Source organism: Eleutherodactylus coqui, chromosome 7 (genome assembly GCF_035609145.1).
Source record: "Eleutherodactylus coqui strain aEleCoq1 chromosome 7, aEleCoq1.hap1, whole genome shotgun sequence".
NCBI lineage: Eukaryota > Metazoa > Chordata > Amphibia > Anura > Eleutherodactylidae > Eleutherodactylus > Eleutherodactylus coqui.
In genome coordinates, this window is record NC_089843.1 from 212,176,128 (window position 1) to 212,198,270 (window position 22,143).

A 22,143-nucleotide genomic window follows, 5' to 3' on the forward strand; every position below is an offset into this window, starting at 1 on the left:
TCGGGCATGTGGCTACAATATTTTCAGCTAAGAAGCTTTGTGCATACTCTGACGCCACGGGTAAATGAATTAGAGCTCCCCACAGATTTTGAGCGACTTTGCCTTTCCTCCTCACTCCCCAGGCATATGATTTCCAGACTATATGGCCTGCTGCTGTCTCCGGGGACGGGGGACGAAGACCCCCGACTATGTGGGGGCGTGGCAGAGGGAGCTGGGTAGGACCTTTTCCCCAGAGAGCTGGAACAGAGCATGGCTTTTGACGCATGGACTCTCCTTGGCGGGTAGAGTCCAGGATCTGAATTTCAGAATTCTGTCGAGGTGGTACAGTACCCCGGACCGACTCCAGAGGATGTTCCCCCAGATTTCATCCACTTGTTGGAGATGCAATAACAGCAGAGGCACAATGACACATATCTGGTGGGATTGTCCTCGGGTGTCGACCCTTTGGAAGGAGCTGATTGAGCTTTTCAACCATGTCTGCCACGCGGAGCTGACCCTTACCCCAGAGCTAGCTTTCCTTTCAATATTCACGGGACCAATGAGGGAAGCAAAGAGGAGCCTCCTTCGATTTTTCATTATAGCAGTTGGACGAATCATTCCGAGACTGTGGCGCTCCAATACTGCCCCGACACGCACAATGTGGGTGGAGGAACTCCACTCTCTTATGCATTTTGAGGAGTTGGGGGCAGAGGAGCCGGAGGCTTGGGGAAAGTACTGTGACACCTGGCAGGCGTGGGTGGCTTTTAGGTCTTCGGATGGGTTTGGCAGGTGGTTAGAGACAGGCACTCCCAGAAGAGCCAGGATTCGGAGTGAGACCCTGCCGGGGGGAGGACCGGACCTAGAATCTGGGTCTCTGTTGCCTCCTCGCCCGTTCATGACCCCTATGTTCAATCCTGGATGTGACCCTTCCTGATCTGCGTATTTGTCTGGTGTCCTCCCTATGTTTATTTGTTTATCTGTTTGGATTCTATTACTAGGTATATTGTTGGAGGAGCAAGATTATGGGAGTCTAGTTGGGGGAGGCAATCTGCCAGGAGAGAGGAGAAAGCCTTAGCTGAAAGGGCCCATACAGGAAAGCTTGAACTGACGCCCAAAAGGGTGCTGGCCCACCCCAGTACTGATGGTTTTCTCCACTCGGACACTGAGGGGTCAAGTAGATTGAGTCGAGTTGCCGTCTGGTGACCCCAGAGGGTACAGTTTTATTTTCTGACAGCCTGTCATATTAATAGATTGTATTGTTCGATCGGCAGGTTTCCCTATTCCGTCTCCTTCTTTCAATACAGATGAAACTATAATACTGAGCAATGCTTATGAATGCCCCCACTATCCTTACCTTACCCAATTCCCTTAAAGGCTTTGTCCCGCGGCAGCAAGTGGGTCTATACACTTCTGTATGGCCATATTAATGCACTTTGTAATGTACATTGTGCATTAATTATGAGCCATACAGAAGTTATAAGAAGTTATTCACTTACCTGCTCCGTTGCTGGCGTCCTCGTTTCCATGGAGCCCGTCTAATTTTCGGCGTCTAATGGCCAAATTAGACGCGCTTGCGCAGTCCGGGTCTTCTTCTTTTCTCAATGGGGCCGCTCGTGCAGGATGCCGGCTCCGTGTAGCTCCGCCCCGTCACGTGCCAATTCCAGCCAATCAGGAGGCTGGAATCGGCAATGGACCGCACAGAAGCCCTGCGGTCCACTGAGGGAGAAGATCCCAGCGGCCATCTTCAGCAGGTAAGTAAGAAGTCACCGGAGCGCGGGGACTCAGGTAAGCGCTGTGCGGTTTTTTTTTAAAGTCCCTGCATCGGGGTTGTCTCGCGCCGAACGGGGGGGGGTTGAAAAAAAAAAAACCGTTTCGGCGCTGGACAACCCCTTTAACCTTTGTTAATGCTATTATGTATGATGAAAATGTTCAATAAAATCTTTTTGAATCAAAAAGTTTTAAGTGAAGTGAAATTGGAAAAAAACACAATTCTGCCATCTTGAGGGGCGGGGTTGTTTTCACAGCATACAAACTGTGGTAAACTGACATAACTTGATTCTATGGGTCTGTATGATCACAATGATACCAAAGTAATACAGCTTTACTTTTGCTGTGCTACTTTTAAAAAATAAAATATCTTTGGAAAAAAATACAATTATGTTCTGCTGCCATCTTCTGACAGCCAAAACCTTTTTATTGTTCCGTTGATATAGTTGGGTTAGAACTCATTTTTTGCAGGATGTCCTGTAGTTTCTATTGGTATCATTTTGGAGTCTATGTGACTTTTTGATACTTCTTTCTTACATTTTTTCTTGGAGATAGTGTGACCAAAAATGTGCAAATTCTGGTGTTGTTTTTTTTCTAATGAGGTTCATCGTGCAGGATAAATAATGTGTTACAATAATATCAACAATACGGTGATACCAAATATGTTTTTATTTTTATATTTTTTTAAAGCGGCGGAGGTTAAACTTTTATTTCCTTTTTTTTTAATAATTCAAACAAGTTTTTTGAAAAAAAAATTTTAACTTTTGGTTTTTTTTTGAGTCCCCAACCTTAACTTGCGATCATTTGATTGGTCATACTGTATAATGTAATACCACAGTAAGGGCTTGTTTAGACGACCATATATCGGCTCGGTTTTCACGCCGAGCCGATATACGGTGTCCTTGTCTGCAGGGGGCGGGGGAGATGGAAGAGCCAGGAGCAGGAACTGAGCTCCCGCCCCTTCCCTGCCCCTCTCCACTATTTGCAATGAGAGGGGCGGGGGCGGAGCGAAGCGCTGGGACTTAGCTCCGCCCCTGCCTCGCCCCCTCCTATTGCAAATAGTGGCAAGGGGCGGAGAGGGGGTAGGAGCTCAGTTCCTGCTCCTGGCTCTTCCATCCTACTCCCCCCTGCAGACAAGGACACCGTATATCAGCTCGGCGTGAAAACTAAGCCGATATACGGTCGTCTAAATAAGCCCTAAAACATTAAACCACATTTTCACAGGCAGTCTATGAGGGTGTGCTAACATGCCACTATCAGAATTCACCGTGGCATTTAGAGAGTTAACGGCTATGATCAGCATTAGCGCTGATCACAGCTCTTGCAAGCGGGGATCAGCTATTACAGACAGCTGGCACCCTCTCTATATAAGCCCTGCACACCCAGGACATAATTGTATGCCATATGGTGTTAAGGGGTTAAAGTAAATAAAATTGCAAAACTATCTACAAAATTAAACAAGGGAAATTAATTGATATGAGTGAAAGCCTCCAAGAGTACAGTGCCGCGTATTAGCCACATGGCCAACAAGACACAGCCCAGATGTAGCTTTAAACCCCATCGGCATTCCCCTCGCACATTTTTCATTGATTGATTCTAAAACATTAGTTATTTGTTAGTGGACACACGATTTTGCATGTTTACCCACAAGTACACAAAGCCATTAATCTACTATTAATTAATTAGTTTGATCTGGATGATACCAACAGTGGCAGCAAAGTTGATGGTGTTCATTTATTAGTATAGGGTTTTTGTTTGACATTAGAAAAAAGTGTATTTTCTTTGGAAACAGCACTATTCCAGTCCATAGGCTGTGCCCGATATTGCAACTTATACCCATTTACTTGATTTGGGCTGAGCTGCAATACCAGATAGTAGTTTTGGGGGAAAAGGAACATGATCCCCTGTACTCACCCCCCACCCCGTCCTGATTGAGCCCCTAATTTCTTCTAAGCACTCACCTGGACAAACCAGTCAATAGTGCAGCAGTTGACAAGTGATGGAAACATTCGACATCTCGCTCTAAAAGCCTCTCCAACCGGACTCATACAGAGCACAATGTGCAGCTTCTGACGCACTCGGCTAATGAAATACTGAAATACCTAGATAGTAGAACCGAAGACAGAAACCTGTTTATCACAAGTGACTTCCACAATTCAGAAGAAATCAGTAGTTGGGAATAGTCATTAAAAAGAACATTTCAGAGTTCTATGGAAGTGAAAAGAAGTAGTCATTAAAGGGTTTTCACAGGGCTGAAACTTTGCCCACGAACTCATCTGCACTTAGAATCTGCATGTTTTACATGAGCACTTTGCTGTAGAATTACTGAGGATTTTCCCTTTAGCAAATTTGCAGCAATTCCGTGGCAAAATTGGCATGTAGGACACCTTACGGTGGACAACAAACGTTACATGTAAAAGTAAAAGTTGCCTTACCAGTGGTCCCCCACAAACCTCCCTCCCCCCACTTAGATCTCCACTGGTATGCAATGGTTACGACTAGAGATGAGCGAACGTGTTCGGCTCCGCCCCTTTTCGCCCGGACACCGAACTTCGCGAGGAATTCCGTGTTCGGGCGAAAAAAGTTCGGGGGTCGCCGTGGCAGCGCGGGGGGTTGCGGCGGGGAGTGGGGGGGAGAGGGAGAGAGAGAGGGCTCCCCCCTGTTCCCCGCTGCTGCCGCCCGCGCCGCCGCGCCTCTCCCCGCCCCCCGGCGCCCCCCGAATACTTACGCGCGAACACGGAAGTCCTCGGAAAAGCCGGTGTTCGGGTGCGTAAGTGTTCGTTAAGAACACGTTCGCTCATCTCTAGTTACGACCTGTAAGGTCCTCTGTTTTACCGGTCAGGCATGCTCCAAGCCTTAAAATTCTATAACAGATTGTACAGTTGTGAATCTACACTCATTAGTAACTGGCAATGGGGCATTGCGGGAGATGTAGTTTTTGCACTCCTCAGTGGCCATTTTTAAATAGCAATATGGAACTCTGAAGCTGGCAGAAATGCATCAGTGGTGCAGGTCAGAAAAAAAAGGTTCAAGAGTTCAGTGTGATGATTTAGACGGATGTTTGGAATAATGGCAATAAGTGGAAACGTTAGGAAAAATTTTTTCCCAATCTCTGGAATACTCCTTTAAGCTTCATGCACACAAGAATATTATAGCCCTCACAGAAGTTTACCTGGAACTGGGGGTGGAGCTAAAGGCTCAAGGGCCCGGGTGCAAAAGTTTATCTTATGGTCCTCCAACTTCTCTTAACACAGAGGCATAACTTGAAGCTCCTGGGCCCCAATGCAAAACCTGTAAGAGGGCCACCAACTATAATGCTTTATTCAAAGTACTGGTCTCTCTATATGGAGAAGAGAGGCCTTATGGCCCCCGAAGGCTCCTGGGCAATTGCATGCCCTAAAGTTTCGCCAGTGCTTGGACCCTACTCCACTTTTGCATGCCTCCAAGCTCACATAGAGGCGTTCAGAGATTTCCTATGACTCTGAGAGCAAAAAACTTAGTGGTATGCTCCATCAGATGCTGCAGTATAGGAGTATAATCTCCAAAACCATTGCTTCTGCAGGGGAATATCTCTGTATTATAGTGCTGTAATAGGACACCATGCAGTGGGACACAGAGTACTTAATAAGGTCATATTTTATCTTCTTTTCTTCTTCTAATGCCGCCTGCACACGAGCGGAAATCCCGCCGCGGGATTTCCCGCGGGATTTCCGCCGCTGAAAGTTTGCATAGGAGTGCATTAAAATACGCACTCCTATGCAGACGGCCGCGGTTTGGCCGCGCGAAATCTCGCGCGGCAAACAAACCGCGGCATGTCCTATTTTTCTGCGGGGCACGCACTCACCCGGCCGCCGGCTCCGGTCTGCGCATGCGCCGGCTGCACGGCAGCCGGCACATGAAAGAGCCGGGGCCGCCAGGCGCGGGTGAGTACGCGCTCGTCCCTGCAGGCTCTCGGGTCGGATCGCGCGGCGAGAATTCTCGCTGCCGGATCCGACCCGCTCGTCTGCAGGCGGCCTAATTTATTCAAATAATATGTTTGTTTACCTGAGCCACATATGTGTTAAAGGAGTTTTCCAAGAGAAAAAAAAAATGCCAGGGGATTGATAAAGGTGTAAAATAAAGAAAAGGGTCTTACTCACTTTTCAATGGCTCCCCAAATCCAGCTCTGCTGCTTCAGTCTCCAACAGTCCGATCTCAGAAGTGACTGCAGCGGTCACATTCAGTTCATCGTTCAGGTGACAGCTCAGCACAGATGGCCACCAAGGCCAGTGGTCACATATGTGGCATAGAAGTGCACTTTTTTGCATCATAGCCGTGATGTGGCATGTAGGATATATGACTAACCCCTGAGACATCACTAAAGCAAAGAGGTTTCACCACTTTTGCCCCACATTCCTAAGTTCTTGCGGTAGGACCCCACTATCGGAGAATAATGGTCCATCCTTAAGAGACCAGCATCTTAAAGGGGTTGTCCCGCGAAAGCAAGTGGGGTTAAGCACTTCTGTATGGCCATATTAATGCACTTTGTAATATACATCGTGCATTAAATATTGGCCATACAGAAGTTATTTACTTACCTCCAGGGGGTCCCCCCCCCCCCCCTGTGCTGGCATCCCCATTTCCATGGCGCCGACCAAACTTCTCCTCTGGTCGCAGGAACAGTCGCGCTTGCGCACTGAAGATTCCTCTTCTGGATGGTCCAGGCTCATGAGCTGCGTCCTGGCCCCTCCCTCTTCTCCACGACATCACATAGCTCCGCCCCCGTCACGTGGTGCCGATCAGCCAATGAGGTGGCTGTAATCGGCAGTGGAGCTCAGACTGGAGAAGAACATCCACGGTGCACCATGGGAGAAGACCCGCGGTGCACCCTGGGAGAAGACCAGCGGTGCACCTTGGGAAATGACGGCAGCCATCTTGGAAGAAGAATTTTATAACTTCATAAAACTGCTTCATGGTGAGTAGAAACGCTCTATACAAACGATTTACAGGGGTAGTTTGTGATGTTTGCTGAACATGGGGGACTGAGCTGTGAAACAAATTTTCATTTTGGCCACGGGACAACCCCTTTAAGTATCTTAGAAAGGCTATTTATGACAGTTTAGAAGTTGCTGAGTAGTGACTTCGGCTTGTGACATTTTTTACTACTTTATTCCTGTTATTTGCCAATAAAATTAGGACAATAAGTCCTACAAAAGTTATGGTGAAGATATCAAAAAAGTATAGCGCTTTCAGTGACAATGAAGTGGCTTAGCCAACCATTGGCGACCATGACTGAGGCAATACAATTCTTATGTGCTCTATCTTATCTTTTTCTGTTACCAAACTAGTAAAGTCTTAGAAAAGAAAAGAAAAACATAACTAAAATGTAAAAGTTTTGCTACATGCATATTTATCACACTTGGAAATGTAAAACTTCATGTGTCAAAAACGTACTGAGTTCTATGAATTAAGCATATACATCATATAGGCATACCTCATCTCTATTTCCTTCAGGTATTCCGGCTGCTTTTGCTTTGGGTCTTGTTGCAGCCAATACGAACTCTAACTCATCTTTCTCAAATAAATTAGGCACCTCACCAGAATTCAGCATATTATTGATATCTTCCAGGAATTCCTCCACAACAATCTACAGAATTTAAAAAAATAATTGCGAAAAGATGAAGTGACGGTGTGCTCTTTGCATAACTATGCAGATTTGTTAGTCGGGGGTCATGAAAAGCTGGAAGACAAGCCCTGTGGGAGCCATAATGGGGCCATGTCAGTTGTCACCCAACTTCCTCAAAGACAGCTTAAAATTTTAATGCATATTAAATAGAGATGAGCGAACACCAAAATGTTCGGGTGTTCGTTATTCGTAACGAACTTCCCGTGATGCTCGAGGGTTCGTTTCGAACAACGAACCCCATTGAAGTCAATGGGCGACCAGAACATTTTTGTATTTCGCCGATGCTCGCTAAGGTTTTCATGTGTGAAAATCTGGGCAATTCAGGAAAGTGATGGGAATGACACAGTGACGGATAGGGCAGGCGAGGGGCTACATGTTGGGCTGCATCCTAAGTTCACAGGTCCCACTATTAAGCCACAATAGCGGCAAGAGTGGGCCCCCCCCCTCCCAACAACTTTTACTTCTGAAAAGCGCTCATTAGCATGGCATACCTTTGCTAAGCACCACACTACCTCCAACAAAGCACAATCACTGCCTGCATGACACTCCACTGCCACTTCTCCTGAGTTACATGCTGCCCAACCGCACCCCCTCCCCCCCACAGTGCACACCAAAGTGTCCCTGCGCAGCCTTCAGCTGCCCTCATGCCACACCACCCTCATGTCTATTTAGAAGTGCGTCTGCCACGACGAGGGACCGCAGGCACACACTGCACAGGGTTGGCACGGCTAGGTAGCGACCCTCTTTAATAGGGGCGGGGCGATAGCCCACAATGCTGTACAGAAGCAATGAGAAATACAATCCTGTGCCACCGCCATCAGGAGCTGCACACGTGGGCATAGCAATGGGGAACCTATGTGCCACACACTATTCATTCTGTCAAGGTGTCTGCATGCCCCAGTCAGACTGGTTATATGCACCTTAACAGTAACCGCGTTGGTGGTAATGTGGTGGTGACTGCGGACCTAGTACCACGGTTGTATTTTGTTGGTTTTCGGAATGTGGCCAGGATTAAGTGGGCCGTGGCGGGGGGATGGTGGGGGGGCTCTCTTGTAGTGTCGGTAAAGGTGAAATTCTTGGACTGCCACCAGACGAACCAATGCAAAGGCATTTGCCAACAATGTTTTCCCTGTTGGAGGAGGAGGGGGATGTTTTTGAGGCACTACGTGTCCTCTCCACGTGTCCGTGGTTATATGCACCTTAACAGTAACCGCGTTGGTGGTAATGTGGTGGTGACTGCGGACCTAGTACCACGGTTGTATTTTGTTGGTTTTCGGAATGTGGCCAGGATTAAGTGGGCCGTGGCGGGGGGATGGTGGGGGGGCTCTCTTGTAGTGTCGGTAAAGGTGAAATTCTTGGACTGCCGCCAGACGAACCAATGCAAAGGCATTTGCCAACAATGTTTTCCCTGTTGGAGGAGGAGGGGGATGTTTTTGAGGCACTACGTGTCCTCTCCACGTGTCCGTTCCATGTAAGCAATAGTAGCACTCAAGACAGGCCCCAGTAACAATTCTGAAGCAGCAGTATAGCGGGAGCGCAGTCTTCGTTCCATGTAAGCAATAGTAGCACTCAAGACAGGCCCCAGTAACAATTCTGAAGCAGCAGTATAGCGGGAGCGCAGTCTTCGTTCCATGTAAGCAATAGTAGCACTCAAGACAGGCCCCAGTAACAATTCTGAAGCAGCAGTATAGCGGGAGCGCAGTCTTCGTTCCATGTAAGCAATAGTAGCACTCAAGACAGGCCCCAGTAACAATTCTGAAGCAGCAGTATAGCGGGAGCGCAGTCTTCGTTCCATTTCAGTAGCCTTAGTATAGCCAAGGCACAAGTGACATTTATGTAGCTAAACTGTAGGCCAACCCCACACACCTTTCTGTACCATGAGTGCAGGCGAAGAACATAGAAATTACTATGATTACACTGTAGGTGAGGGCCCCAAAAAATTGGTGTACCAACAGTACTAATGTACCTCAGTAAAAATTGGCCATGCCCAACCAAGATGGCAGGTGAATCGCTTTGGTTAATGTGGCTTAAGTGGTAACTAGGCCTGGAGGCAGCCCAGTGTAACGAAAAATTGGTTCAAGTTAAAGTTCCAACGCTTTTAAGCTAATTGAAACTTATAAAAATTGTTCTGAAAAATTATTTGAGTGAGCCTTGTGGCCCTAAGAAAAATTGCCCGTTCAGCGTGATTACGTGAGGTTTCAGGAGGAGGAGCAGGAGGAGGAGGAGGAATATTAGACACAGATTGATGAAGCAGAAATGTCCCCGTTTTGGATGGTGAGAGAGAACGTAGCTTCCATCCGCGGGTGCAGCCTACGTATTGCTTACGTATCGCTGCTGTCCGCTGGTGGAGAACAGAAGTCTGGCGAAATCCAGCCTTTGTTCATCTTGATGAGTGTTAGCCTGTCGGCACTGTCGGTTGACAAGCGGCTACGCTTATCGGTGATGATTCCCCCAGCCGCACTAAACACCCTCTCCGACAAGACGCTAGCCGCAGGACAAGCAAGCACCTCAAGGGCATACAGGGCTAGTTCAGGCCACGTGTCCAGCTTCGACACCCAGTAGTTGTAGGGGGCAGAGGCGTCACCAAGGATGGTCGTGCGATCCGCTACGTACTCCCTCACCATCCTTTTACAGTGCTCCCGCCGACTCAGCCGTGACTGGGGAGCGGTGACACAGTCTTGGTGGGGAGCCATAAAGCTGGCCAGGCCCTTAAAGACTGTTGCACTGCCTGGGATGTACATACTGCTCGATCTACGCACATCCCCTGCTACCTTGCCCTCGGTACTGCGCCTTCTGCCACTAGCGCTGTCGGCTGGGAATTTTACCATCAGCTTGTCCGCAAGGGTCCTGTGGTATAGCAACACTCTCGAACCCCTTTCCTCTTCGGGAATCAGAGTGGGCAGGTTCTCCTTATACCGTGGATCGAGCAGTGTGTACACCCAGTAATCCGTAGTGGCCAGAATGCGTGCAACGCGAGGGTCACGAGAAAGGCATCCTAACATGAAGTCAGCCATGTGTGCCAGGGTACCTGTACGCAACACATGGCTGTCTTCACTAGGAAGATCACTATCAGGATCCTCCTCCTCCTCCTCCTCCTCCTCCTCAGGCCATACACGCTGAAAGGATGACAGGCAATCAGCCGGTGTACCGTCAGCAGCGGGCCAAGCTGTCTCTTCCCCCTCCTCCTCATCCTCCTCATGCTCCTCCTCCTCCTCCTGTACGCGCTGAGAAATAGACAGGAGGGTGCCCTGACTATCCAGCGGCATACTGTCTTCCCCCGCCCCCGTTTCCGAGCGCAAAGCAGCTGCCTTTATGGTTTGCAGGGAATTTCTCAAGATGCATAGCAGAGGAATGGTGACGCTAATGATTGTAGCATCGCAGCTCACCACCTGGGTAGACTCCTCAAAATTACCAAGGACATGGCAGATGTCTGCCAACCAGGCCCACTCTTCTGAAAGGAATTGAGGAGGCTGACTCCCACTGCGCCGCCCATGTTGGAGTTGGTATTCGACTATAGCTCTACGCTGTTCATAGAGCCTGGCCAACATGTGGAGCGTAGAGTTCCACCGTGTGGGCACGTCGCACAGCAGTCGGTGCACTGGCAGCTTAAAGTGATGTTGCAGGGTGCGCAGGGTGGCAGCGTCCGTGTGGGACTTGCGGAAATGTGCGCAGAGCCGGCGCGCCTTTACGAGCAGGTCTGACAAGCGTGGGTAGCTTTTCAGAAAGCGCTGAACCACCAAATTAAAGACGTGGGCCAGGCATGGCACGTGCGTGAGGCTGCCGAGCTGCAGAGCCGCCACCAGGTTACGGCCGTTGTCACACACGACCATGCCCGGTTGGAGGCTCAGCGGCGCAAGCCAGCGGTCGGTCTGCTGTGTCAGACCCTGCAGCAGTTCGTGGGCCGTGTGCCTCTTATCGCCTAAGCTGAGTAGTTTCAGCACGGCCTGCTGACGCTTGCCCACCGCTGTGCTGCCACACCGCGCGACACCGACTGCTGGCGACATGCTGCTGCTAACACATCTTGATTGTGAGACAGAGGAGGAGGAGGAGGAGGAGGAGGGTGCTTTAGTGGAGGAAGCATACACCTCCGCAGATACCAGCACCGAGCTGGGGCCCGCAATTCTGGGGGTGGGTAGGACGTGAGCGGTCCCAGGCTCTGACTCTGTCCCAGCCTCCACTAAATTCACCCAATGTGCCGTCAGGGAGATGTAGTGGCCCTGCCCGCCTGTGCTTGTCCACGTGTCCGTAGTTAAGTGGACCGTGGCAGTAACCGCGTTGGTGAGGGCGCGCACAATGTTGCGGGAGACGTGGTCGTGCAGGGCTGGGACGGCACATCGGGAAAAGTAGTGGCGACTGGGAACTGAGTAGCGCGGGGCCGCCGCCTCCATGATACTTTTGAAGGACTCCGTTTCCACAACCCTATACGGCAGCATCTCAAGGCTGATGAATTTTGCGATGCGGACGGTTAACGTTTGAGCGTGCGGGTGCGTGGCGGCGTACTTGCGCTTGCGCTCGAACACTTGCGCAAGCGACGGCTGAACGGTGCGCTGAACTACACTGCTGGATGGGGCCGAGGACAGCGGAGATGAGGGTGTGGGTGCAGGCCATGACGCGGTAGTGCCTGTGTCCTGAGAGGGGGGTTGCATCTCAGTGGCAGGTTGGGGCACAGGGGGAGAGGCAGGGGTGCAAACCGGAGGCGGTGAACGGCCTTTGTCCCACCTTGCGGGGTGCTTGGCCATCATATGTCTGCGCATGGTGGTGGTGGTGAGGCTGTTGGTGTTGGCTCCCCGGCTGAGCTTTGCGCGACAAAGGTTGCACACCACTGTTCGTCGGTCGTCAGGCGTCTCTGTGAAAAACTGCCAGACCTTAGAGCACCTCGGCCTCTGCAGGGTGGCATGGCGCGAGGGGGCGCTTTGGGAAACACTTGGTGGATTATTCGGTCTGGCCCTGCCTCTACCCCTGGCCACTGCACTGCCTCTTGCAACCTGCCCTGCTGATGCCCTTGACTCCCCCTCTGAAGACCTGTCCTCCTGAGTAAGCGTTGCACACCAGGTGGGGTCAGTCACCTCATCGTCCTGCTGCTCTTCCTCCGAATCCTCTGTGCGCTGCTCCCTGGGACTTACTGCCCTTACTACTACCTCACTGCAAGACAACTGTGTCTGATCGTCATCGTCCTCCTCACCCACAGAAAGTTGTTGAGACAGTTGGCGGAAGTCCCCAGCCTCTTCCCCCGGACCCCGGGAACTTTCGAATGGTTGGGCATCAGTGACGATAAACTCCTCTGGTGGGAGAGGAACCGCTGCTGCCCAATCTAAGCAGGGGCCCGAGAACAGTTCCTGGGAGTGTTCCCGCTCCTGAGCAGGTGTCATTGTAGTGGAGTGAGGAGGCTGGGAGGAAGGAGGAGCAGCAGACAGAGGATTCGGATTGGCAGCAGTGGACGGCGCAGAACTGCGGGTAGACGATAGGTTGCTCGAAGCACTTTCTGCCATCCAGGACAGGACCTGCTCACACTGCTCATTTTCTAATAACCGTCTCCCGCGTGGACCCATTAATTGGGCGATGAATGTGGGGACGCCAGAAACGTGCCTCTCTCCTAATCGCGCAGCAGTCGGCTGCGACACACCTGGATCAGGAGCTTGGCCTGTGCCCACACCCTGACTTGGCCCTCCGCGTCCTCGGCCGCGTCCACGTCCTCTAGGCCTACCCCTACCCCTCAGCATGCTGTATTACCAGTGATTTGATTTCACAGGCAGGAAATAAATTGGCGCAAGACTGCAGGCCAAATATAATTTTTGCCCTTTTTGGAAAACGAAAGGCCCCACTGCCTCTAGTGAATGAATTATCTAAGTTTAATAACTGTGCTGTGTCCCTGCTTATGTGTCACAGAACGTGAGGGTAGCAGAGTTATTATAACTCTTGGAGAGCAGGTATTTTTTTTCCCAATTAAGGAAAGCAAATGGCGAACCCAGCAGTAAAGCGTAGCTGGGTGCGTATGATTTAGCAATGTTCTTCACGCAGCTCACACGTCTCCACCGCCCGTAAGGACGGACAGAGGCTGGACAAATAGATTTGTTTTCAGTTTTTTCCCACCAACAGGCAGCACTGCGTATATTCTATGAATAATAACTGTGTTGTGGCCCTGCCTATACAATTCTTTCCCTGCAGTATCAATGGAGGGTGGAATGCTCTGCAGAGGCGATTTTGAGAAGCCCAAAAAAAATGCAGCACAGCCAACAGCAGCCTGGACAGTACTGCACACGGATAAATATGGCCCTAGAAAGGACCGTTGAGGTTCTTGAAGGCTACACTCACTCCTAACACTCTCCCTGCCTATGCAGCACTTCTGTCCCTAATGCCAGGTGCAACGGTCTGCAGAGGCGATTTTGAGAAGAAAAAAAAAATCCCACTGCTAACAGCAGCCAACACACAGCTATCAGTGGCCCTAATAAGGACCTTTGGGGGGTCTTGAAGCCTACACTAACTACCAATTCTTTCCCTACAGCAGCTCCGGTATAAACAGCACTGTCCCTCATCTAACTCACACGGCATCTGAGGCGAGCCGCGGGAGGGGCCGACTTTTATATTAGGCGAACACCTGATCTCGCCAGCCACTCACAGCAGGGGGGTGGTATAGGGCTTAAACGTTGCAGGGGGAAGTTGTAATGCCTTCCCTGTCTTTCAATTGGCCAGAAAAGCGCGCTAACGTCTCAGGGAAGGAAGTGAAAGTAACCAGAACACCGCATGGTGTTCGTCACGAATAACGAACATCCCGAACACCCTAATATTCGCACGAATATCAAGCTCGGACGAACGCGTTCGCTCATCTCTAATATTAAACAGTTTTTGTATAAATATTAAAAAAAAAAATATATATATATATATATATATATATATATAATATTAATGTAAATGATAATATAATCACTATTCTATAATAGCATAGTTTGGTTTTAAACCACTTACATCTACTAGCCAAAAAATAAGCGAGGTCTTGTTAATCGAGCACTAACTGCCAGCATGTAGAAATATAAAGGGGGTTAAAGTTGAAACAATCACTAATGGGTTGTCTTTTACTACAGACTTCTCCCCCACACTTCAGTCTTCTTTGTTCGGACTACCAAACATCCAGCCAATCATATTCCTTGGTAACTGGTTCTTTGCCTGGATAATGATATGTTACCGCATATGATCACTGTATTTGAGCTACACAATATGATATATAAGGCTTTGCTCATATGTGTATCAGGATATTCTGTTTTCCTGTTCTGCCATAGAAACATATAAATGGAGCGCCAACCAGACAGACCTCATTGACTATAATGGGGTCCAATGGGCTTTCATTGTGCCATGCGGCATTTTACCGGACAAAACAGCCTGCTGCACTGTTTCATCCAGGATTTTGTGCCAGATCTGCACTGGAGCCTTCAATGCAGATGCAAACAAAGCCTAATAGCTGACAGTACTAGGCCAAGAGCAGTGCTTCTGAAAGTATAAGGTGTGCTTCAAGGGTAAGGAACATTAGCAGGTCTCCACCTGTGCCAGGCATCGGCACTAGGCAACAACTCTAAAGCAAAAACTGTACTGAACATGCTGAACTTGCATTATCATTGAAGTTTCCAAGACTAGAAGACTGAACCTTTCCAAGGCATGCTTGGTTGTGTAGTTTAAAACTTTCTGGAATACATAGGTTTATTGGGTGAACTTTGCTTACCTGTGTGTCAGTAAAAAGAAAAACCATGTCCTTGTCTTCCACTCCAGCCATTTTGTACAATTTTCTTAGGTCGTCATGGAAAGACTCATAATTGTAGCCCCGACTCAGTTCAATTTGGAAGCACTTATAACCACATATATGGGCTGCAAGTCTGGTAAGGGACTGTTTGCCTGTTCCTCCAACACCCACCAAAAGAGCATTTCCCCTTTCCTGACGGATCATTCGAGCAATCCTATAAATGAATATAGCATTACTATACGAAGAGTTCATAAATAATGTGTGTAAAATACAAAGTGACATATTTATTAATTCACTGCTGTAGCAAAGGACTTAACCAGAGGGAAAAAGTTTTTGCAAACAATGTCAGGATGGGGGGTAAAAATGAAAAGTGGGACCACGTATTGGGAATGGGGGTCGAGGAGGAAGTAGGGTTAGTACAGTTAGAACTGAGAGAACAGCTAATAGGACCATAAGCAGCATAATGAATAAAAAGAACAACAACAACTGTATAAATTGTATGGCAGAGCTTGAAGCGAAAATGACTGATGAAATTTACGATATAGTAGGAATAATGGAAACATGGCTTGATGATAAGTGCGACTGGGCGGTGAATTTACAGGGTTACAATCTCTTCAGAAAACGCCATGACAACCAGAAAGGGGGACTGGTATGTCAGTATGTTAAATCCTACTTAATGCCAAGGCTACGAGAAGATATAGGTGTAGGAGTTGAACACGTGGAATCTTGGGGGTAGAAATACAGAGAGGGAAAAATAACAAAATACTGATAGGGTTTTTTTTATAGGCCATCGAAAATCAAAGAAATTGAAAACTTATTATTAAGGCAAATAGGACAGGTGTCAAACCGCAATGAAGTAATTATTATGGGAGACTTTAATTATTCAGATATAATATGGGAAGATGAAACCTGCGAATCTCACAAGGGTGATAAGTTCTTGAGAACAATTAAAGATAACTACCTTACCAAACTTGTATGGGAGCCAACTAGAGGGCGGGGCCATCCTGAATTTATTATTAACTAACAAATCGGACAGAATCACAGGGGTACAGTTTGAGGGACACTTGGGAAATAGTGACCATAATACAATTAATTATGAGCTGTCAATAAATAGGAAGCCTTATCAGGGAGCAACAAATAAACAAAACTTTAGTAAAGCAAAATTTGATCAGCTCAGAACTACTATTGGTAACATTTAATTGGGACAGCGTCCTCAAAAATATTAGTACAGGAGACAAATGGGGGAAGTTTAAAAACATCCTAATTACCTCATGTGAGCAGTTCATACCCTTTAAAAATAAAAGAACTACAAGTAAAAGCAAACCAATGTGGCTCAACAAGACAGTAAGGGTGGCTATAGGTGAAAAAAAGAAAGCGTTTAAAATATTAAAACAAGAAGGCAGCGAAGAAGTGCTAAAAACATACAGGGAAAAAATCAAATTAATAAACAAAGGATAAAACAGCAAAGGAGGAGGCAGAGAGACTGATTGCCAAAGAGAGAAAAAAAAACCTTAACTATTTTTCAATTATATAAACGGTAAAATAATTTGCACTGAGAGTACTGGCCCTTTAACAAATAATGCAGGAGAAATCATAGGAAATGATGGGGGGGGGGGGGACAATCTATTAAATAGTTTTTCCTCAAGTGTATTCACCAAGGAAAAAGAAATGCCACATGAGATGCAGGAGGATAAAACGAACCCCCCACAAAATATCACCTGCCTAATTCAGGAAATTCAGGAGGAAGTGCAGAGCCGTTTAAAAAAGATTAAAATTGAGAAATCACTGGGCCCAGATGGAATACACCCAAGGGTTCTAAGGGAACCAAGTGACGTGATAGACAGACCACTATTTCTTATATTTATGGACACTATCGAGACCGGGGTTGTACCACTGGATTGGCATATTGCCAATGTGGTTCCAATATACAAAAAGGGGTCAAAAAGAGAGCCTGGTAACTACAGGCTGGTAAGTCTCACTACTTCAATAATTGGAAAAATATTCTAGGGATTTCTGAGAGACGCCATACTAGAATACCTCAAGGAAAGCAATGGTATAACTCCTCATCAGCATGGGTTCATGACGGGTCGATCATATCAGACCAATTTGATCAGCTTCTACAATGAAGTAAGTTCTAGTCTAGATCTGAGAGAGTCTATTGATCTCATATATCTGGATTTTTCCAAAGCATTTGACACCGTGCCGCATAATAGGCTGATATATAAAATGACACAGCTATGTCTGGGCAAAAACGCGTGTAGTTGGGTAAAGAACTGGCTTGGAGATAGAAAGCAGAGGGTGATATTAAATGGTTCATACTCTGATTGGGCCATGGTCACTAGTGGGATGCCACAGGGTTCAGTATTAGACCCCATCTTGTTCAATATATTTATCAACGACCTGATAGAGGGGCTGCACAGTAAAATATCAATATTTGCAGATGATACAAAATTATACAATATAATTAATACATTGGAGGACAATGTACGGCTACAAATGGACCGAGATAAGATGGGGGCTTGGATAGAAAAAAGGCAAATGAAGTTTAATATTGATAAATGTACGGTTATGCACATGGGCAGGAGAAACGGATATCACCAATATACACTAAATTGGGTACTGATAGGGAAAAGTGATATGGAAAAAGACCTGGGGGTACTAGTGGATTGTAGACTAAACTGGAGCAATCAATACCAGTCAGCTGCTGCAAAAACAAATAAAGTCTTGGGGTGCATTAAAAGAGGTATAGGGGCGAGGGGCGAGAACATTATCCTCCCACTATATAAGGCACTTGTCAGGCCTCACAAGGAATACTGCGCACAGTTCTGGTCCCCGGTGCACAGGAAAGATGTTACAGTGCTGGAGGGGGTCAAAGAAGGGCAACTAAATTAATAAACAGAATGGGAGGACTGGAATACCCAGAGAGGCTATCAAAATTGGGATTATTTACCCTGGAAAAAAGACTGTTAAGGGGCGATTAAATAACTATGTATGGATACATTAGGGGACAATACAAGGATCTCTCCCATGATCTGTTTATACCTAGGACTGCGACAGTAACAAGGGGGCATCCTGTACTTCTAGAGGAATCAAGGTTTCTTCACCAACATAGAATGGGGTTCTTTACTGTAAGAGCAGAGAGACTGTGGAACTCTCTGCCTGAGGACGTGGCGATGGCAAAATTGATAGAGGAGTTTAAGAAGGGGCTAGATGCCTTTCTAGAGCGCTATGATATTACAGGATATAGGCATTAAATAACCAGCAGGGTTGTTAATCCGGGTCTTGGAGTCAGGTGGGAGCTTTCAAAACATCAATCCAGGGATTATTCTCACTGCCTTTATGGAGTCAGGAAGGATTTTTTTCCCCCAAATGGGCTAAATTGGCTTTTGTCTCATTGGGTTTTTTGTTTTGTTTTTTGCCTTCCTCTTGATCAACACTAATATTTCACAAAAATACATGAACAGGAACTCAGCAATAGATAATGAGAACAAAATGATGAAAGTAATCGGTTGATGATTACATCAAATGGTGCATATAGCGAAGGTGGACAAATAATACTAAATTGATAATAACTGACTCTAACTCCAGCTTTCTTTAAGTCTTTCCCTAATATATCCAGGATGCTTGCCCTAAAACTAGACCCCACTATTCTTAAATATATCCCTAAAGATGTCCCGTATAGTGACCCTATCTGAAACACTGATCCTGACAAACAATGAAATTCTCAGAGACAAGAAAACTACACTTGAGCAAAGATGAACCAAGAAGCAAGACAGATGCAAACTGGAAAAAAGCAACAACAAACAACAAGACTAATAAGGTTAAGAAGCAAGGACTGAACTATCCATAACCACAGGAAAAAGCCTATAAAGATAAGGAATAAGATACTAGAGGCATACAAGGAGTACTGGAAAAAATAGCTTACATTATAACCGGCGATAAATTACAGAAGCAAGGAGGCCAAATAATCAGGAACCACTCTCCAAATGAGTCTGACTACAGCAGTGTAGTCAGCTGCCCCACTCCAATGGATCATGTTAAGGAGAGTTGCAAAGCAACTGCCCCAACAACTGGCTAGAAGACAAGAGATGATGATATAGCAGGTAAATTACTACTGACGGTCACTGTAGTTGGTGATGTCATTACTGCAACCGGAAGTGATGACTAGCTCGGAATTTGGCACTGATGGAATGGGAGCGGTGTGGGATCAGATAAGGTATGACTTTTTTAATGCTTTCCCACCACTCTGACCTGGTTTGCTATTTTTTTTCTCCCCGGATAAGGCCTTTATTGTTTACCGACACAGCCAATAACCAACAAGATATTACAGTTTGTGACTGAGCATTGCCATGCGGATGTCAAGATCATTCCCAAATCCTATGGAAAGTTTGGTAATTGACATATATGATGGAGAACTCCTACACAGGTTTTCATATAGTTTTTAAAATGACATTTAAAAGAAAACATTTCTTTCTTCCTGGGCTGTTCATGTTTATCAGAAAAAGAGAACTTATTTGATGTGATAGGACCTCTTTAAAATAACATTCTTTACCCTTTGTTGTCTTTGATTACTCTGATGTTGGTCTCTATGATTACGGTTTGAGCTATTTCAAAATCGAACTACTGTGGCAAGCATGCGGAAGTGATGGATCTGTGGGCCCAGTGTCATGCAGCCACTAAGGAGGCCCCAAGGGGACTCTAAGCAGATATCCTGGTGGTCTTGATGGTCGTAACATCCGCCATCTTTAAATTCTTAAGTTTGTATTGCGGTCCTGCGTGACCTGCTATGAACCGGTAGTTCCATTTCTTACTGATTTTCTTCTCTTTTTTTAATATTATTTTGAATGTGTGTTTATGTTTAATATGTTTCATTAGGACTTTACATATTAAAACACATACATAACATAACACGGATGAAGAGAATAAGGCAATTGTTTGTGCCGAGCCGTACAGGGCTAAGACAAGGGGATTAATTCTGAGAAACTGGTGCAACAATACTTCAATAAACCAAATCGACATCAGCTTTTCTCTCTTGTGGCTCCCTGAGGGCGGCCATCGATGAGCGTGAAATAAAAGTTATTAGCACTTGACATTTAAATCATAACATTAGATCCTTGGCTCTGATATACTCCCATGCCTATTTAACTGATTCTGTTCTCGGCTGATTGAGCCTGTCTCATATAATGGTAACTGTGTGTTTAAACTTGAAAATTTCAATAAAAACATATTAAACATAAAATAACATTCTTTTTCAGAATCACAGTCGTATGAAACTTTAGTAATAAGCTTAAAAAGTTCTTTAAAAATCAATTATTAAAGGGGTTGTCCCGCGAAAGCAAGTGGGGTTCAGCACTTCTGTATGGCCATATTAATGCACTTTGTAATGTACATTGTGCATTAATTATGAGCCATACAGAAGTTATTCCCTTACCTGCTCCGTTGCTAGCGTCCTCGTCTCCATGGTGCCGTCTAATTTCAGCATCTAATCGCCCGATTAGACGCGCTTGCGCAGTCCGGTCTTCTCCCTTCTGAATGGGGCCGCTCGTGCTGGAGAGCTGCTCCTCGTAGCTCCGCCCCGTCACGTGTGCCGATTCCAGCCAATCAGGAGGCTGGAATCGCAATGGAACGCACAGAGCCCACGGTGCACCATGGGAGAAGACCTGCGGTCCACCGTGGGTGAAGATCCCGGCGGCCATCTTCGCAAGGTAAGTAAGAAGTCACCGGAGCGCGGGGATTCGGTTTAAGTACTATGCGGTTTTGTTTTTTTTTAAACCCCTGCATCGGGTTTGTCTCGCGCCGAACGGGGGGGCTATTGAAAAAAAAAAAAACAGTTTCGGCGCGGGACAACCCCTTTAAGGTAACAATATTCAGTTAGCAAAATGTCTATGAACGTTTCAATCATTCATTGTGGTCACCGTATATCTAGCAGTGATCCTGTAAATCAAAATGAGCTGTAATTACTAGGAATCTTAGGCCTCCCTCACACAGGGCGTTTGCAGAAACGCAGCGTTTTTCAATGCTGCATTTACTGCACATTCCGCCTGGTTTCAGCAGCACCGCCATACTTTATGCCAGCGTTTTGGCTGCATTTTCAGCACAGCTGAAAACGCAGCCAAGGATGCTGAAAAAAAAAAAAAGGCAATACTCACCTAGTCACTGCTGTCCGGAACGCGGCCGCTGGTCTCTGCCCCTGATCCGGGCTTCCCCTGCACTCACAAGTCTATTGCCGTAGGCCATGTTTGAGAACCCCGCCTCCAGCAACAGAGTGCTGTGATTGGTTGTCGGCGCTGGCTCGATGCCCAATCACAGCCCTTCACTGACTGTCTCAGCCAATCAGCGGCGGCAAGCTCTGGGAATGAGCCTGATAAATACATCTGATGGATGCCTCTAACATGTGCACCTGTATAACTGCACACAACTGCATACATGAACCACAAGCTGCTATTGTTAAAAGAAAAACTGTTTTAGCATTGCCTAGCTGTAATCATAAAAAATGAAAAAATATATATTTAATTGACATTTAAGAGCTAACAAGTTCTCAATATTAGTTCTGTGTGTGCATTGTTTTACCTCGATATTCCTAGTATACAACAATATTTAGTCTGTACCTGGAGACATGTTCTACTGCATCCTGGAAAAACACCAGCTTGACATCTTTAGTGTTAGTCATGTTATAGTCATCAAGGTAGTCCTGCAATACTGATCTGATCTTCTCCACATCAGTCAGGTCCTCATAAACCCTGTCCGCTTTGTCTGCTCCAACCTAGGATCAGAAATTGCATGATATTTTTAATAGGACGTAAAATGCTTCAAATCAGGAAAAGTGTATTGCAGAAATACTGGCAAATAAAATGTTCACAATCTGTGCAAATTAAGGAATTCATATAACACTAATGAGTAATTAACTCGGTGTGTTGTGTTTGAAAATGAATAAAGTATTCTAAAATTGAATTCAATGAATGGCTGAGCGCTGCCTGTGATTGGATGAGCGCTCAGCCAATCA

The 22,143-nt window shown here is 46.6% G+C and overlaps 1 protein-coding gene across 2 annotated transcripts in view; it reads right to left on the reverse strand.

Moving 5' to 3' along the window:
• The window catches only part of DNAH6 (dynein axonemal heavy chain 6), a 286,055-nt gene that overhangs the window by 145,339 nt on the left and 118,573 nt on the right, over positions 1–22,143 (reverse strand). For both annotated transcript variants that reach the window (XM_066574325.1, XM_066574326.1), the window contains 4 exons: positions 21,749–21,903; positions 15,123–15,354; positions 7,220–7,372; positions 3,708–3,848 (listed from right to left, as the gene is read on the reverse strand). In XM_066574325.1, coding sequence (XP_066430422.1) covers positions 3,708–3,848; positions 7,220–7,372; positions 15,123–15,354; positions 21,749–21,903 — 681 coding nt within the window. The remainder of the gene's footprint in view (positions 1–3,707; positions 3,849–7,219; positions 7,373–15,122; positions 15,355–21,748; positions 21,904–22,143) is intronic.